The 17,949-nt window shown below is 43.0% G+C and overlaps 1 protein-coding gene across 3 annotated transcripts; it reads right to left on the bottom strand.

Moving 5' to 3' along the window:
* Positions 1–891: 891 nt before the first annotated feature.
* POLR1H (RNA polymerase I subunit H) lies at positions 892–4,844 on the bottom strand. Of its 3 annotated transcripts, none has more exons than XM_082210853.1 (5): positions 4,749–4,844; positions 3,841–3,993; positions 2,872–2,972; positions 2,210–2,319; positions 892–1,121 (listed from the first exon to the last, which is right to left on the bottom strand). In XM_082210853.1, the coding sequence occupies exons 1-5, from the start codon at positions 4,801–4,803 to the stop codon at positions 1,097–1,099; spliced, it is 444 nt and encodes a 147-aa protein (XP_082066979.1). In that variant the 5' UTR covers positions 4,804–4,844; the 3' UTR covers positions 892–1,096. The 3 variants fall into 3 exon arrangements, with proteins under 3 accessions (XP_082066979.1, XP_082066981.1, XP_082066980.1); XM_082210855.1 differs by having other exon boundaries at positions 4,663–4,796; XM_082210854.1 differs by having other exon boundaries at positions 4,624–4,763.
* Positions 4,845–17,949: the final 13,105 nt, after the last annotated feature.

Below are 17,949 nucleotides of genomic sequence, written 5' to 3'. Positions count from 1 at the left end.
TCCCTGCATCGCAGGGGGTTAGACTAGACGACGCTCAGGTTCCCTTCCAACTCTTCGATTCTCTGATTCTATGACTCACTGAAACTGATTAACAAGGCTAGACCAGATCCATTAATTTCAATAGCTCTACTTTTAGTAGAACTTGAGACTAACCGAGTATATCAAATTAGATCCGAATTACGTTCTCCCACTAAACTCAGCGGGAGCCATTTTGACCAGAGCCCACCTCTAGCTGTGTAGCCTTATACTTCCATCTTCAGAACCCTGCCTTGACTTCTGTTTCCTCGGTCGCAATGAAGTGTGACAAAGGCTGGGGATCTGCTGAAAAGACGATAGATGCAGCCCATTGCTTCTGCACTTTCAGTAACAATCTGCTGATGCGAATCATGATAACCAAGAAGAAAACTTTCAATGAGGGAAAGCCGCTCTTCACCACTTTGATTTTGAGGAGGAGTAATAATAATAATAATAATAATAATAATAATAATAATAATAATAATTCTTATACCCCACCTATCTGGGTGGTTTCCAACAAAATATCAAGATCCAGTGGTACCTCGGGTTACATGCGCTTCAGGTTACATACGCTTCAGGTTACAGACTCCGCTAACCCAGGAATAGTGCTTCAGGTTAAGAACTTTGCTTCAGGATAAGAACAAAAATCGGGATCTGGCGGCGTGGCGGCAGCAGGAGGCCCCATTAGCTAAAGTGGTGCTTCAGGTTAAGAACAGTTTCAGGTTAAGTACGGACCTCCGGAACGAATTATGTACTTAACCCGAGGTACCACTGTAATCTGAAAAGGTAGTTAAAGTACAGAAGGCAGGAAATAATCCACATGAGGACCCAGCCCCCTCTCCCTCATTGACCACCAAACCAACAATAGGGTGCATATGCAAAGAAAACTATAAAGTGCTTTATTCTGCGTAGAGTTACAAGGCGAGCTACAGGCACTATGCACAAAATCGCCCATCTCAAGCAACAGAATGCTTCTATGAAAACCAAAAAGGACTCCACAGCCACAGTAACTAGACAAAAATGACCCTCAGAAGTGAAGATCCTCAGACACAGTGTCCCCCACACATTTGGGTAAAGCCGATCAAGAATCTTCCTTTTCCTGGAACCTGGAAGTGAAAAACAAATACATATGTATTTGTAAGGCCATTCCCCAATGGAACTTGCCAACGGAAGCAACTCACAGAGAACGCTGACTGGATGACAAAGAGAATGGGGTTTTGTAGCACTGCACTCCAAAACTCTTGAGCAACCTCTCCCAGTAGTGTCCATGTAGCTACAGTACTGAGGAAAGTCAGGGGTGAGATGGATTCTCACAGGCCCTCAAAAGGCAACAGCCATGGAGGTATGCAGATCTTCCCTCAATACCATCTTATGAGACCTACTCTCCTAGAAACATGAGAACCATCATAAAGCGGTATCTCCAGCATTCATCCTAGGGAAGGACAGTGGCATGGCGATAAGAATGACCGTTCTGCATGCATAAGGTCTTAGGTTCAACCCACTGCACATCTATGTAGGGTAGGGAAAGACTCTGGGGAGCTGATGCCAGTCACTGCAGACCAGCTGGTGCTGAATGGAAAGTGATACCTGCTGAATCAGAAGGGCCATAGCTCAGAAAGAAGGTCCAGGTTCAATCCCTGACTTCTCCAGGTAGGGCTGCAAATATCCTGTCTGAAACACTGGACAGCTGCCACCAGTCAATGTAGACCATGCATGGGTAACCTTTGGTCTCCATACATTGCTGAACTACAACTCCCATCAGCCCTAGCAAGCATGGTCAATGGCCACAGATGGGGGGGGGGAGGTTCCTTACACCCGGTGTAGGCAAAACTGAACTAAATGAACCAATGTTCTGACACAGGAAAAGGCAACTTCCTCGCCTTTGTAGGCAGCTCAGAAGAGTTGAAACCTACTGCAAAGCCCAGCAGAACCAACAGGGATGCATCTATCTAGGTCCCAATGGAGACTATTCACCAAGGCAACCCGAGTTCTTTGTCTCAAAACCAGGCTGGATGATGCAATCTTAATAAAAGTTTGTAGCACATGCTTCTTGGCAAATCAGTTGGGGTGGATGGGGTTGCTCATGGTGCTAATAATCCAATAGGGGACAAACAAACATATTTTGCAAAGCATGGACAAAGTGAACAGGGTGTCCAAGAGAGGCGTGAACAAGCTGTTAGTAGCCTATCCTTACTTGCATCGAACGCAGGTGTAGAAGACCGTCTGCCCTTCATCCGCAGACCTCATCTGCCGCGTATGGTATGCCATGCCCTCGTTCCCGCACTGGGGACACTTCCTGTCAATCTGAGAGGAGAAACATAGGATAGATTCAGACCGGGAGGTGGGTTTCCCCATTTGGAATTTCATTCAGAGAACCCGCTTCAGAAAAAGAATATAAAGACATCTAAAATTCCATGCTCAGCACCTAAATTGCGAATCTGGGAATTACAATTCTGCCCCCAACATTTTCTTCCTGATGTGGGAACCATGTCAGCCAGATTTCATGGGTAGGATTCAAAGTATGTTGCTGTTGTTTAAGTTCCACACTGAAAATCCAAAACTCAAAGAGAAAATTGTGCACACACTCCTCAATTCATATTTTAAAAGTGTGCATCTAAAAGTTTAATGTTGGCAGGGTCAAATTATAAATTCTGTACTCTTTTATATAGCCCACTGTAAACAAGTGTACCTGCAGGCATGGAACAGCAACACTGTCCTGACAACAACTTGCATACCACCCCACCAGTTCTGAGCTACCTCATTTGAGTTAAAGGAACAAGGATCTTGGGATGCCTTTGCTACAGACAAATGAATCATTCCAGTATAACACCTACTTTCATTTCCCCATCCACTTACCAATGGTCCCTTGACCGCGCTTCCTTCATCCTCCGTCTTCAAAGAGGTGGAATCTGCACTGTTGAACGTGACGGATGTATGCACAATTCGCATCTCAAAAACTGTGTAGAGAACAAACGTATGAGGAACAACAGAGAACAGAACTCAAAAATGCAAGCTTAAAAGTCCCTCCTAATACTCTTTACAACAGCCTTCTATTTAATATCTCACCTGGCAGCCACAGGTGTCAAGGAAATCCAAACAGGCATGTGTAGGGACTTCCATACAGGCAACTGAGAAAGGTAGAAGCTGAGGGACAGGTGGCTCCATCCCTCCTGTGTTAGCCTGCTGCATTCTTATGCTGGCTGCTTAAGGAGTAGGTTCATCTTCTCAATATCTGGCATCAAGACAACAGGCTGATGAAGGAGGGGTGCAGCAATTCATACACACCTGGCCCCTCTTCCAACAGTTCACTTGGTTTCCATGCTAGACTGCTAGTGGTGGAGAGGAGAAGGCAATCCTTCATCCACAGTCAGCACAGAAATGCAGCCTATCAGCCTCTTAGCAGAGAAGTAAAAAGAACAACCCTAAAATAGCAGGACAGCAACTGTTGTGGGTTTATTTACAAGGCCATTCTACACTTTCACCAATCTGAGAGCACAGAAAGCGTCCCCATTCTTTTTGGCTCCAAAATCTGTTGCAGGCACCTCAAAATACTCAAAATTTTGTGGAAGAAAAACTGGTGACCCCTCCCCCAAAACTTTTCAAGAGGGGTGCATAATTGCTACTCCTCTTTTAATGACAAGATTCCTAAAAGTGTTATAAGTATTTACATAGCAGCTCCACATCTGAAGTTGGGTGAGTGTAGAGATGAGGCCCACAATTATACTTATGCCCACCTCTTGAATGACCACGCCAGCCTTCAGGAATTTCTAACGTGTCTGCCTGGGGCTTCCCCAGAATGTGTCAGGAAGAGACCAAAGCCCTTACCTCGCACATCAATGGAGTAAGAGCAACAGGGGCATGTCACCTTGTCCTGAATCCCCGGCAAAGGCAGGACAGTACCGCACTCGGGACAGAAATCGAGTTCTGATTCAAAGCAGGAGCTGCCTTGTATCATAATGACCAAAGTAAGTGGAAACTCTGAGGGGAGAAAAACACACACGTGGTCATGAAAACATCAGCTAGTCCAAGTGAAAACACATGTCAATGCTTTAGGAAAGGAAGGCTTTGGGAGCTGCTTGTGGTACCTCGTATCCCTTGCGTGACTGCCCAGCTAAATATAGTCCCGTTCACCCATTAACTCCTCCTTTTATCTGGACAATCGTTCACTGTATCACATACAGTGGTACCTCGGGTTAAATACTTAATTCGTTCCAGAGGTCCATTCTAACCTGAAACTGTTCTTAACCTGAAGCACCACTTTAGCTAATGGGGCCTCCTGCTGCCACCGCGCTGCTGGAGCACGATTTCTGTTCTCATCCTGAAGCAAAGTTCTTAACCTGAAGCACTATTTCTGAGTTAGCGGAGTCTGTAACCTGAAGCGTATGTAACCCGAGTTACCACTGTACATCGTGCAAACTGAAAACGGATTCCTCCAAGAAGCCATTGTAGCAAACTTATAAGGAGTTACAGCTAGGATAAACCCATCCCGGGTATTCTTGCGGTTAAGTAAATAAATAAGATGAGAAAGTCCTCAAACCCCCCAAAATGCGCAGTTTCCTTTCTGACTTCTTGTATATCACCATATATAGAAATTGGGTCAGAACTTACTCCCCGCTAAAGCCGCCGAGGCTACAGCAGCAGACCTGCAGGAACAGAACCGGAGCTCATCAAATCAAATCAGGCAGACGCCAGGCAACCCGATTCTCCCCAGGCTCCCTCCCGCGTCCTCTTACCGGGTTTGATGGAGCGGCTGGTTCCACGGGCAGCTGATTCCGCACGTGCTTGCATGGAACACTCACTTCATTTCCTGGAGAGACAAGCTCGGGAGCCTAGAGCGTCCGTGCGTCTAGAGAGGTGAAAAAGAAAGATCCAGGGGGAAACCGCTAGAGCGCCTCCATCCACGGAGGTCTTCGAATTTCACAGCTGGAATCGCGCGCATTAGGATTAAAGGCTCTTTGACAAGCGCACTTTGGTTTCCAGTAAATGCACATAGGATCAGACTAGATGGGATTTTCCGAACTGGGGTTTATTTGTTTGCTTGTGTGTTTATTAGATTACAATGCCGCCCTTCATCCGAGGATCAGGGGGCGGTGTACAATAAAAAAAAACACAAATATGCATGACAAAAACAATAAAAACGCTTATTTATTTCTTTGTCGCTTTGTTTCGCACAGCTTTCAACACACCCGCCAAAAATGCATCCCAGAGCACCTGTCAGATCGATAAGAAAAATTTAAAAAACAAGATTGTCCCTGGCAAACTCAGTCTTGAAAAACGTGACACAGAAAGAAAATGGATGGGGTTGGAAAAGGAAATATGCAATGACCGTGTCCCAGATTTTAGTGGCGGACTGGCTTACTCTCAGCTAGCTATTTATTTTACGTATACTGAGAATTAATAGTCAACAGGAAAATACAGTTTTCAAAAGCTACCATATTCACCGCCATTGCAAAGATGGTGTGAAAAGTGATTGAGGTGAATGTAAAAGCTCCTCACTGGATTGGTGGCAAGGAGTGAAATTGCTTCAATATAAGACCATTTTTTTTTGAACATTTTGTTTTTAAAATTAAATTTCTTTTTTTAAAAAAAATATTAACAATTTCAACATAACAATTGATTAAAATATATCATATTCATTATTTCCCTCTTTTTTCCCCACTCCCCATCAAATCCTCCGTCCCCCCCAATATTTCCCTCAGCGCCTCTCTCTGATTTCTCAACACATGTTATTCTCTGCATATTATAAAATTATATCAGTCCTTATATTATCTATCTACCATGTTATCAATCAATAAATCTTTAAAGTCACAGCTGTCCTTATCTCGCAGTTTGTATGTCAACTTAGCCAATTCTGTATAGTTCATCAATTTCTTTTGCCACTGTTCCTTTGTCGGGGTTTCCTCATTCTTCCATCCTTGTGCTATCAAGACTCTTGCCGCTGTTGATAAATTCTTTATTTTCGTTGGCAGGTCTTGTCCTACAATCCCTAACAAAAATGCTTCTGGTTTTTAAAAAAATGTCATTTAAAACATTTTCTTCAATTCATCTTTCAATGGGTTTACCAATTGTTCACATGATTTTTTATAATACAATACTTTGCAGTTAATCCATCTGGACTTGGAGACCTGCCGTTTTTTGTCCACTTTATTGCCTCCAACACATCTTGAGCTGTAATTTGGGTGTTTAAGATCACCATTTGTTCCTCTTATTTTCGGCAAGTTACTGCTTTTAATATATTCCTCTATTTTGGAAATTTTCCCCTTCCCTTCCCTTCCCTATACAATTCTGAAAAATATTTTACAAATGCTGCTCTTATTTCCTTCATCTTCTCTGTGATCTTTCGATTTATGTTAATTTTGTTTATGGAGGTTTTTTGTTCACTTTTCTTCAACTGCCACGCTAGCAGTTTTCTTGATTTGTTGGCATGCTCAAAGTATTTATGTTTCATTCTTTTTATTTTCCAAGTAATTTATTCATTAACTATCATAGAATAGTGAGTTTGTAATATTCTGATCCCCTTTAATCACTGACTCTTTATTTGCTTTCTTTGACAGTTGTTTCTCCTTATCTGCAATTTCATCTAAAATCTATTTTTCCTTTCTTTCTTTCAGTTACTTTTTAAATGAATTTTGTTGTATAAACAATCCCCTCATTACCACCTTACTTGCATCCCAGACCATCTGCAATTTTGTCTGTCCTTGAATGTTTATTTCAAATTAATCACTCAAGGCCTTTTTAACTTTTTCCATAAAATTTTGATCATCAATAAGTCTTCATTCAATCTCCATCTAAATGAAATATGACTTTCTTTTTGTATTTCCATTTTCAAGGAATTATGATCTGAAAAATTCCTGGGGGGGTTAATTTCAATTTTTTAAACTCAAGGTTCCAACTCTTTGGAAATCCATAAAGAGTCTGTTCTTGAACTGCTATCATGAACATGGCTATAATAAGTGAACTCTTTGTCAAATCAGTGTCTTGTTCTGCATATATCTATCAAGTTCAAAGTTTGAGCCAAATAAAAAAAATTCTTTGGTAATCTGCCTTCTTTCGTCTCTTTTTTCTTGGCTGATCTGTCTTTTTCTAATGATGAAACTCCATTTAAATCTCCCATTAACATCATCTTCTGATCTGCAAATTCAAGTAGTTCTGTTTCCATTAAAAACAAAACAAAAAACCACTGCTTTTTTCTCATTGGGGGCATAAATTCCTACCAAAATCACCTTCTCTCCCTGAACTTTTATTTATATTATTAAAATTCTACCTTTCTCATCCTTCTGAATCAATTTGGGTTCGAGTGCAGGATTAATGTAGAAAATTACTCCTCTCTTTTTTGCTTTATCTGCCAAGATGAAGTCCAAACCTAATTTTTTATTAATTAAAACTCTTTTATGCTTTTTTGCAGTGTGTGTTTCTTGAAGACAAATAATATCCAACTTTTGTTTTAAAATTACATGTTGAATCCTGTTACATTTGGCTTTGCTGTTCAAGCCATTAACATTCCAACTCAATATTTTAAGATTGGCCATTTTCATAGTCAGTTACAATATCTGTTTTTCCACCTGTTGCTCCTTCCAATGACAGCTGCTCCAGAGCAGCACTTTGTTCTGCTACTGGGTCTGTTCTTGTGTCATGTCCAGGGTCTAAGTCTCTCTTATGTTTTTCAAGGAATTATTTGGCTTAGTATTCTGTTGTCAGCCTGTATCTCTTTTTCATGAATGTAAATGAGATCCCTTCTGGGTATTCCCATTTGTACCTGATGTCTACCCTCTTCAATGCTGTTGCTAAAAACCGGTACTTGTGCCTCCTAAGTCTCGATTTCAATGGAATCTCCCTAAAATGTCAACTTTCTGTCCAGCAACCACGATACTGTCCTCAAAACGTTTTTGAAGGATTGCACCCTTCATTTGATTTGAAGCTGCCTTTTCAGTCTACTTTCTCTTGTCCTTAGTCCAAAACAGCTCTATAAGCCTCTTATTCTCACTGTCCTGTCTCTCTCTCTCTTAACTATAAAATGAGGATTTGATCTTCCAACTCATTTTGCTTCTCTTGTAGTCCTCCCACCGTCCCCATAACTGCTTTTTGTTCCTCCTTCAAGTGCCCTAACTCCTCAGTAGTTTCCCCCCCCCAGTTTGTCAACTTTTTAGTTTCTAAATTATTGACCTTTTTGCCTAATTTTCCAAATTGTTCTGTCAACAATTAGTTAGATTTCTCCATATCCATATGCACTTGTTGAGTAAAACTTTTCATTGACTGAACCATCTCTTTCCTAAATTCCATAAACTGTTGTGTAAGGAAATCAGTATGTTCTGCTTTCCCTACTTTTTCTAATGTCTCCTCTTGCACACTTGCACGTCTTTTGTCCATAGCAGATTTCCTAGTAACCGCTCCTGCATCTCGCTTACCCACCATATCTAGGCCAGCAGTCTTTCCCACAATACGGCACTCTTGTTTTGAACTCTGCATGTCCTGGCTCAGCCCAGAAGTGTAGATATTTTCCCACTCCCAGACTGAACCATGACATTTTTATTTCCCTTTAAACAACCTTCCGTCTACTAGCAATCCCTCAAGACAGTAAACCAAAAACAGACAAAAGAAAAGCATGAAATAATCCAAAAACAGACAAAGGAAAATGCATAAAATGATATGTGGAAAAATGATATATGAAAAATAGTGGAAGTGAACAGCTGGCTTCGCAAATGGTGTAAACAGGAATGGTTTGGATTCTTAGATCACGGACTGCAGTTTCTTGAAGATGGACTTCTGGCAAGCGATGGGCTGCACCTCACAACGGTTGGGAGAAATGTTTTTGCCAAAAATCTCAGAAACCTCATCAGGAGGGCTTTAAACTGACTAATGTGGGGGAGGGAGACAGTGCTCCTGAAGGTAGGAGTCTATCAATTGATGAAGATGATCATCCAAATGTCATAAACCAAATGGAGCAAACAGCACGCAGACCTAGTGGTGAGAGGAAATAATCCTTAAGTAAGAGACACGGGGGAATGATTAATGGACTTCAATGTCTGTACACTAATGCGCAAAGCATGGGAAATAAACAAGATAAGCTTGAGCTCTTGGTACAGCAAACTAAATATGACATAATAGGCATCACTGAAACCTGGTGGGATAAGTCCCACGATTGGAATGTAATAATGGGGGGATACAATCTATTTCAGAGAAACAGACCAGACAAGAAAGTAGGAGGAGTGGCGTTATATGTCAGGGATGTGTATACCTGTGAAGAGATCCAAGATTTAGAACCTCAAAGCCAAAGTGAGAGCATTTGGGTCAAAATTAAGGGAGAGAAGAATAACAGAGACCTCATTGTGGGAGTTTACTATAGATCCCCAAGCCAAACGGAGGACATAGATGATGCCTTCCTGGAACAGATGACCAAGTATGCAAAAAGAAGGGAGATAGTAGTAATGGGGGACTTCAATTACCCGGATATTTGTTGGATGTCAAACTCAGCCAAGAGCATAAGGTCAAACAGATTCCTCACTGGCCTTGCAGACAACTTCATTGTCCAGAAAGTGGGAGAAGCAACAAGAGGGACAGCCATTTTAGATCTGGTCCTAACCAATGTTGATGACCTGGTTAGTGGGGTAGAAGTGGAAGGATCATTAGGCGCGAGTGATCATGCTCTTCTGAAGTTTACTATACAGCGGAAAGGAGCAGCCAAGCATACTAGGACTCAATTTCTTGACTTTAAGAAAGCCGACTTCATAAAACTTAGGGAAGTGCTGGGTGAGATCCCATGGACAGTAATACTAAAAGGAAAGGGAGTTCATGATGGCTGGGAGTTTGTTAAGAGGGAGATAGTAAAAGCACAACATCAGGCAATTCCAATGAGACGGAAACATGGAAGGTGCCTAAAGAACTTTTAACTGAGTTAAGATTAAAAAAGGATGTGTACAAAAAATGGAAAAGGGGGGGAAACACCAAAGAGGAATTCAAACAAATAGCCAGCACGTGTAGGCACAAAGTCAGAAAAGCTAAAGCACAGAATGAACTCAGGCTTGCTAGAGAGGTTAAAAGCAACAAAAAAGGCTTTTATGGGTATGTTCGTAGCAAAAGGAAGAACAAAGAAACACTGGGGTCACTCAGAGGAGAAGATGGTGAAATGCAAACAGGGGACACAGAAAGGGCTGAACTCCTCAATGCCTTCTTTGCCTCAGTCTTCTCCGATAAAGAAAACAATGCCCGACCTGAAGAAATTGGAGCAAATGATTCAGCAAAGGAAGCACAGCCCAGAATAACTAAGGAGATAGTACAAGAATACTTGGATAATTTAGATGTATTCAAGTCTCCAGGGCCAAATGAACTGCATCCAAAAGTATTAAAAGAACTGGCAGATGTGATCTCAGAACCACTGGCAGTCATCTTTGAGAATTCCTGGAGAACAGGCGAAGTCCCGGCAGACTGGAGGAGGACAAATGTTGTCCCTATTTTCAAAAAGGGGGAAAGAGAGGACCCAAATAATTACCGCCCAGTCAGTCTGACATCAATACCAGGGAAGATTCTGGAGCAGATCATTAAGCAAACAGTCTGTGAGCACCTAGAAAGGAATGCTGTGATCACCAATAGTCAACATGGATTTCTGAAAAATAAGTTGTGTCAGACTAACCTGATCTCGTTTTTTTGACAGAATTACAAGCCTGGTGGATGAAGGGAACGCAGTGGATGTAGCCTACCTTGATTTCAGCAAGGCATTTGACAAGGTGCCCCATTATATTCTTGTAAAGAAGCTGGTAAAATGCGGTCTTGACTATGCTACCACTCAGTGGATTTGTAACTGGCTGACTGACCGAACCCAAAGGGTGCTCATCAATGGTTCCTCTTCATCCTGGAGAAGAGTGACTAGTGGGGTTCCACAGGGTTCTGTCTTGGGCCCGGTCTTATTCAACATCTTTATCAACGACTTGGATGATGGACTCAAGGGTATCCTGATCAAATTTGCAGATGACACCAAACTGGGAGGGGTGGCTAACACCCCAGAGGACAGGATCACACTTCAAAACGACCTTGACAGATTAGAGAACTGGGCCAAAACAAACAAGATGAATTTTAACAGGGAGAAATGTAAAGTATTGCACTTGGGCAAAAAAAATGAGAGGCACAAGCATCTAGATCAAGGGAAGTAATAGTGCCACTGTATTCTGCTCTAGTCAGACCTCACCTGGAGTACTGTGTCCAGTTCTGGGCACCACAGTTCAAGAAGGACACTGACAAACTGGAACGTGTCCAGAGGAGAGCAACCAAAATGGTCAAAGGCCTGGAAACGATGCCTTATGAGGAACGGCTAAGGGAGCTGGGCATGTTTAGCCTGGGGAAGAGGAGGTTAAGGGGTGATATGATAGCCATGTTCAAATATATAAAAGGATGTCACATAGAGGAGGGAGAAAGGTTGTTTTCTGCTGCTCCAGAGAAGCGGACACGGAGCAATGGAGCCAAACTACAAGAAAGAAGATTCCACCTAAACATTAGGAAGAACTTCCTGACAGTAAGAGCTGTTTTTATTTTATTTCTACCCCGCCCATCTGGCTGGATTGCCACCAGTAGTTGCCAAACCAAAAAGCAGCATCAAGGAAGAAGAACATAAAGGGTCCAAATGAAGAATCAATAAACTAACAGTTAATAACTTTGCTGAACTTGCAACACAAGTTCCACAACTTGGGCACAATTATAGCAGTTTGAAGTACTTCTGCAAATGATGAAAGAACTCTGACGAAAGTCGCCTTCCCTGAGGATGTCATGCGAGTGGCAGCTGGCCTTTGGGACTGCATGTCTTAATAGGGAGCCTGCCTCTAATTGTTCAGCTTGAAGTTTGATTCCCTGAGGCTCCGTGATGTGCAGGAAACTGCCTTGCATTGTCCATTAGATTCTGGAGACGCAGCAACAACAGCCCCTTCTTCAGTAAGATCCCCATAAAGCCAGCTCCCTTCCCCTCCAATGCCCTGCAAGAAGTAGGCTTATGCTGTGGGAGGTCTCTAGGTACATGTAGTTGGGGTGCAATTCTCAGCCAGAATAGCAACGATGCTGGGGTGAAGTAGACAAGTTGCGGGGAGAGGGAAGATCCAGCTTCTCCCTTTTATTTAATCTTTGAGGCTCTACAGCTATCTTTCCAACCTCTCTGACAGTCTATATTCGTATCTGTTTCCATTCTCCTGATCTAACTCTCTCCCTTTCCCACCACAAACACACACACAAAGAATGGACGCTTCCTCCCATCTAATTTCTAACTGCATTCAACTCCTTTCTCTCACCTCTTTTTTCTATCACAAGTAAACACATTGACATTTAATTCATTATAGTCTATAATCCTTGGACTCTTTGCTGGGAACATAGCATTTCCTCTCTTCATATTCCACATCTATCACCCATCTTTCTGTCTGTCTGCATACCTGCCTGCCTGCCTCTTTGTACCTCTCCACACCTGTCTGCTTCTCTTTGCTTGACTTTCTCCTTCCATACTGCCAGCCTCTCCCTCAAGCCAACTTCTGCCACAGCCTGTGATCTCTGGCCATAGCTTCAGGACCATAAAAGCCTATCCAGAGTGCATCTGTTGATGGGAGCGAAGCCCCAAGACAAGCTGACTGCTCTGGTTTCCTACAAGTAGCAGAACAAATACGGATTCATCCCTGGACTAGAAGCAAAAGTTGTATCCTTAGTCATCACACAAGAGAAGAACTGGAAGAAGGGAAGGCGATTGTTACGAAGGCAGAAGTGAGGTTAGGAAGGGGCCGACCCAGCAAAAGAACAGATATATACTAGAGTACAGATATACGTGAGATGAAAAAAAGAGCTGGGATTAAGTGGCGTTTAGTTTATGTCTTTCGATTTATGGGAAGCAGCCTTTTCCTTCATGCAGAGGTGAGTACTGTGATTTGCTTTATTTACTCCTGCCGGAGGTTTCCAGTCCTTGTGGTTTTGCAAAATTTTATGCCAACAGGCCTTTGCAGCTGCCTCCCCAGAAACACTCTTCAATGCATATTTGTTCTGATTTGCCCTCATGGTGCTCTCTGAGCGGTCATACCCAACCCCACTTTTAATACAGTTTGCGCCTGCAGAAGCTTTCGGATAGTCATACTATTTCATTTCCAAGCAGTGCACAACCTGTAACATGCTGCTGAAACCCTGTAACTTTTTATACCACAACTGTTCCAGTTTACTTTTGTCCTGCTGCATGTGGAGAGCAATAACATGCTAGCGTTGGGGAAGCATCGCAAAACTGAGGGCTCATCAACACTTCCGCTTGTCCGTTGCCTAGAAAGAGCAGTTTTCCCCAGGAGAAAGCAGTGGACAAGCCCCAAAGCAGGATAAATCCATTACTAATTCACTGTTGGGGGACACGGGTGGCGCTGTGGGTTAAACCACAGAGCCTAGGACTTGCTGATCAGAAGGTCAGCGGTACGAATCCCCGCAACGGGGTGAGATCCTGTTGCTCGGTCCCTGCTCCTGCCAACCTAGCAGTTCGAAAGCACGTCAAAGTACAAGTAGATAAATAGGTACTGCTCCGGCGGGAAGGTTTCCGTGCGCTGCTCTGGTTCGCCAGAAGTGGCTTAGTCATGCTGGCCACATGACCCGGAAGCTGTATACTGGCTCCCTCGGCCAATAAAGCGAGATGAGCGCGGCAACCCCAGAGTCTGTCACGACTGGACCTAATGGTCAGGGGTCCCTTTAATTCACTGTTACTGTGTCAATAACACGTTGCAGAAGACACATGCAATAACACACCCATGTAGAAGTGTCCTCTGTTGGTTTTTCTTTCTGAGCTCCCCCACCCCACAACTTCCTTATACATTCCTTGTTTGAAGTTGCTCTATTCCTTGACTGTCTTGTTTCCATTTGTCTTTTTCTGCACCTCTTTCAGTTCTACAGAACTGTGGAAGAGTCGGAAACCAGAGCAAAACACAGTTTTCAGTATTTATTATTATTGTTGAATTTGTATACTGCCCTTTATCCAAAGATCCCAGGGCAGTTTACAACATAAGAACACAAAATGAGAATACAAAATATATAATAAACCAAAAACACCCACACACAAAAACACACATTTAAAAAAGCCATAATAAAACCCAAAAAAGCCCTTAGGAAGTCCATGGGTTGAAAACTTGGCATATTAATCTATGTCATACTAAATCACTTTGAGATGTTTTATAGGAAGTGATTCACTAATTAAATCGTCACCATCACCATGCTCCTTTATTTTCAGTCTTTTTCCCAATAATTACTGGCACTGAATTGTTTTGTCTCTCTCTTTTTATTCCCCCAACCGCCAGCCCCACAAGCTCAGGGGGCAGCGGCAAGGCTGCACACTGGTCTTTAAGGCTGGCGGTGGGGGAAAGCAACGCTACCCTCCACCGCCAGCCCCAAAGAGCAGGTCGAAAGGAACCTGAAGCCTCCGGAGCCCAGTGGGAACTCCTGCCACCCTCCAAAGGCTTCAGGTTACCTTCACTGAAGCCTGGAGAGCGAGAGGGGTCAGTGTGCACCGACCCCTCTCGCTCTGCAGGCTTCCAAGGTAGCCGCCTGAAGCCTCCAGAGTACAGCGGTAACTCCCACTGCGCTCTGGAGGCTTTGCGTGAATGCACCTTGAACGCACCTTGTTTTAGAGGGGGAGAACAAGAAAAAAATTTTTTTTTCCTGTTCTCCCCCTCCTATGGTCTGGTCCGTCCTACAGAACGAAAAATACGGTATTCAATAAACATTTTCCAATCTTCTTTAAACGTATGTGAGGGGGAAAACAAAACCCCACAGCTGTCTTGCCCCCATAAACAGTCAAATTGGGTTGCAGACAACTAAGTTCTACTCAGAGTAGAGCCACTGAAATTCATCAGTGGGTCTACTTTGAGTAGGACTAGCAATACAGACAGTTGTCTCTCCACAAGCTTCATTCAGGTGCTCTGTGGGGTTGTTCGTATTAAATATGAATATTGCATAGATATAAATGAATATGGTATATGGATATACATATAGATATTGTATATGGATAATTGTATTTTTATTCTATGGAATGCAATTTGTAACACAACAAAATAGAACGCCAGAAATTAAAACAATGAAAATCCAATTAAAAATCACACAGCATCTACTACAGCACTTTACAATTATGACAACAGGCAGAAACATAATTAAGGGTCCACCCATACCTTGTTTAATGTGGAATGTGAACTGCTTGTGTGAACTGCAATTCCCCTACATCCATGCATTATTCCCCAACTGTTGCTGTCCCACACTTTATCTTCCCTAAATCAATGCAGCTCTTGTACTTGGATTTTCAAAGCATAGGCAATATCCAGTTTTGAGGACGGGAAAGTGTTGGATAGCAGTAGTTGGAAGAGAATGCTCTCAGTAGAGCATGAGACTCAATCTCAGCATTTCTCCAATGAAAATAGGGAAGTCGTATTCAACAACAACAACAACAGTTTTACTATTTATATCCTGCTCATCTGACTGGGTTGACCAAGCCACTTCCAACATATATAAAAACATAATAAAACATTAAACATTTAAAAAACTTCCCTATATAAGACTGCCTTCAGATGTCTTCTAAAGGTTGACACAATCGCCGCTGAGCACCCTCTCCCACTTTATGGTTCTCGCTTGGATCTCTAGTTTACTCTAGAGCAGAGTGGTCCAACACGTGGCCCTCAAGGCCTTTTTGGCGGCCCTCAGCACCGTTTGCTGCCCACCACCTGCAGCCCTTGCACTGCCTTCCCAAAGTTGGATAAGTGAGTTGCTGGGCTTTGCAAAGGAGGAGTGAGGGCTCTGGCAGGGTCTTAGGGTCCCCCTGCCTCCTTCCCAGAGCCCAATTAGTGCTTTTCCAGCTTTAGGAAGAAAGTGGGAAGGTTCTAGGATGCTGTCGGAGCATCGTGCCTCCTTCCCAAAGACCAGCCCTCGTTTCTCTGGCTTTGGGAAAGCAGGAGGGACCCCCTCAAATCTTGGCCTCGCTCCCCTGCCCAGCATGGCAAGGCAGTGTGCAGCTTGTGGGTTCTGTGTTGAAATTCTCTTGCGGCCCACTTGGTATGAAAGGTTGGACTGCCCTGCTCTAGAATCAAGGGTGAGGAAAGAAGCTGGGAGATGATTCGAACATGCATGGTGGAAAACTCTGTTGAATGAAATTGAACACTAGTGAGGGCTCATAGAATCATCAAATTGTAGAGTTGGACCCACAGGACCATCTATTAAAAACCAATAATTTTGAAAGTTGTGTGTCCTTGTTTCTCAATCTGATCCTTACATATGGCTTTCTGGTCTTTCATGCATTGTGAGTTGCCATTATTTTTATTGATTATAGTTTAGTAAATCTTTATTATACAGTGGTACCTCGGGTTACAAACACCTTGGGTTACAAACACTTCGGGTTACAGACTCCACTTACCCAGTAGTACCACCTTGGGTTAAGAACTTTACCTCAGGATGAAAACAGAAATCGCGCACCGGTGGCGCGGCACAAGCGGGAGGCCCCATTAACTAAAGTGGTACCTCAGGTTAAGAATGGTTTCAGGTTCAGAACGGACCTCTGTAACGAATTAAGTTTGTAACTAGAGGTACCACTGTAAGTATTACGTGTAAACTGTTTAATTATTATTTGCTGATATTTAAGTTTGCCGTTTACTTATTGAATATTGCTATATTTGATGTAAGTTGTTTATTTTAAAGTTACGTTTTTATTATGGTTTCTTTGCATTGGATCAGATCGTTATTAGGTGTGCAATCTTTGCTGTCTATGTTGTGGTTTCTTCAGCTTGTAAACCGCCTTGTGCATAGCAATATAGAAAGGTGGCAGGCAAATTAAAAGTGAAATGGAAATGAAATGAAATCTAGTCCAAGCCCCTGCAATGCAGGAATATGCAGCTGCCCCATATGGGAATCAAACCCACAACCTTGGCATGGTCAGCACCACACCCTAACCTTCTTTGGCAATCACTCGTAGCCAAGTAAGATTGTCTTCCAACAAAAAGAGCCTTAACAGTGAGTCTGCAAGAGACTGTGGAAGCCAATTCCTAGATCCACACGTCCTTCAACAGTGGAGACATAGGTTTCCGGGCGGGAGTTGATCATGGTGAAGGTTTGCCATACATGCCTTCCTCTTAGCCCTGAGTTCATGCATCTTCAAAGTCCACGTCACTTTTGGTAAGGGCTGTTCTCCAACTGGAGCGCTCGCAGGCCAGTGTTTCCCAGTTGTCAGTGTTTATACTACATTTTTTTAGATTTGCCTTGAGACACTCTTTAAACCTCTTTTGTTGACCACCAGCATTACGCTTTCCATTTTTAAGTTCAGAATAGAGTAGTTGCTTTGGAAGACAATAATCAGGCATCCGTACAACGAAGTTGATGTTGATGTTGAAGAATCATTGCTTCAACACTGGTGAATCCAGTACACTGATATTAGTTCGCCTGTCTTCCTAAGTGATGTGTAAGATTTTTCAGAGAATCTTTTGAGAAGTTGGAGATGGCGTTTGTAAGTGGTCCGTTTCACAAGCATACAGTAAGGTTGGTAGTACAATAGCTTTGTAAACAAACTGAGTCATCAAGCCTACCTAGAGGCACTGAAGGCTGCCTCCATTGCATCCCCATTGTGCTGTCCAGCACAGCTGTTCCGGGTATGGAGATGACAGCAGCCCGCTAACTATAACTTGGACCAAAACTTTAGAGGCCAGAGCTCAAGTGCCAGTCCAAGTATGGAAGTCCTATGAGAGGTGGTGGACCCTCCTTCCTTGGTGGTTCTTAAGCAGAGGTTGGATGGCCATCTGTTGTGGATGCTTTAGTTGAGATTCCTGCACTGCAGGGAGTAGGACTAAATGATCCTCAGGGTCCCATCCAACTCTACAGCTCTCTGATTCTTGGAGAAAGCACAATCTCCCAGCCAAATAACCATTGCTTCCATTTGCTGGTTGTCTGTGATTCATTAAGGTCTCCTTGATGTTACAG

This window comes from Podarcis vaucheri (assembly GCF_965113315.1).
Source record: "Podarcis vaucheri genome assembly, chromosome: 2".
Taxonomy (NCBI): Eukaryota; Metazoa; Chordata; class Lepidosauria; order Squamata; family Lacertidae; genus Podarcis; species Podarcis vaucheri.
The sequence above is the reverse complement of the archived record's forward strand: the minus strand, read 5'-3'. Positions and strand labels throughout refer to the sequence as shown.

Coding starts and splice junctions, on each gene's coding strand:
- POLR1H (XM_082210853.1), bottom strand. CDS start 4,803: ATGCAAGCACGTGCGGAATCAGCTGCCCGTGGAACCAGCCGCTCCATC. Junction 3,994..4,748: donor CAGCCGCTCCATCAAACCCG/GTAAGAGGACGC, acceptor TTCTCCCCTCAG/AGTTTCCACTTACTTTGGTC. Junction 1,122..2,209: donor TACACCTGCGTTCGATGCAA/GTAAGGATAGGC, acceptor TTTCACTTCCAG/GTTCCAGGAAAAGGAAGATT.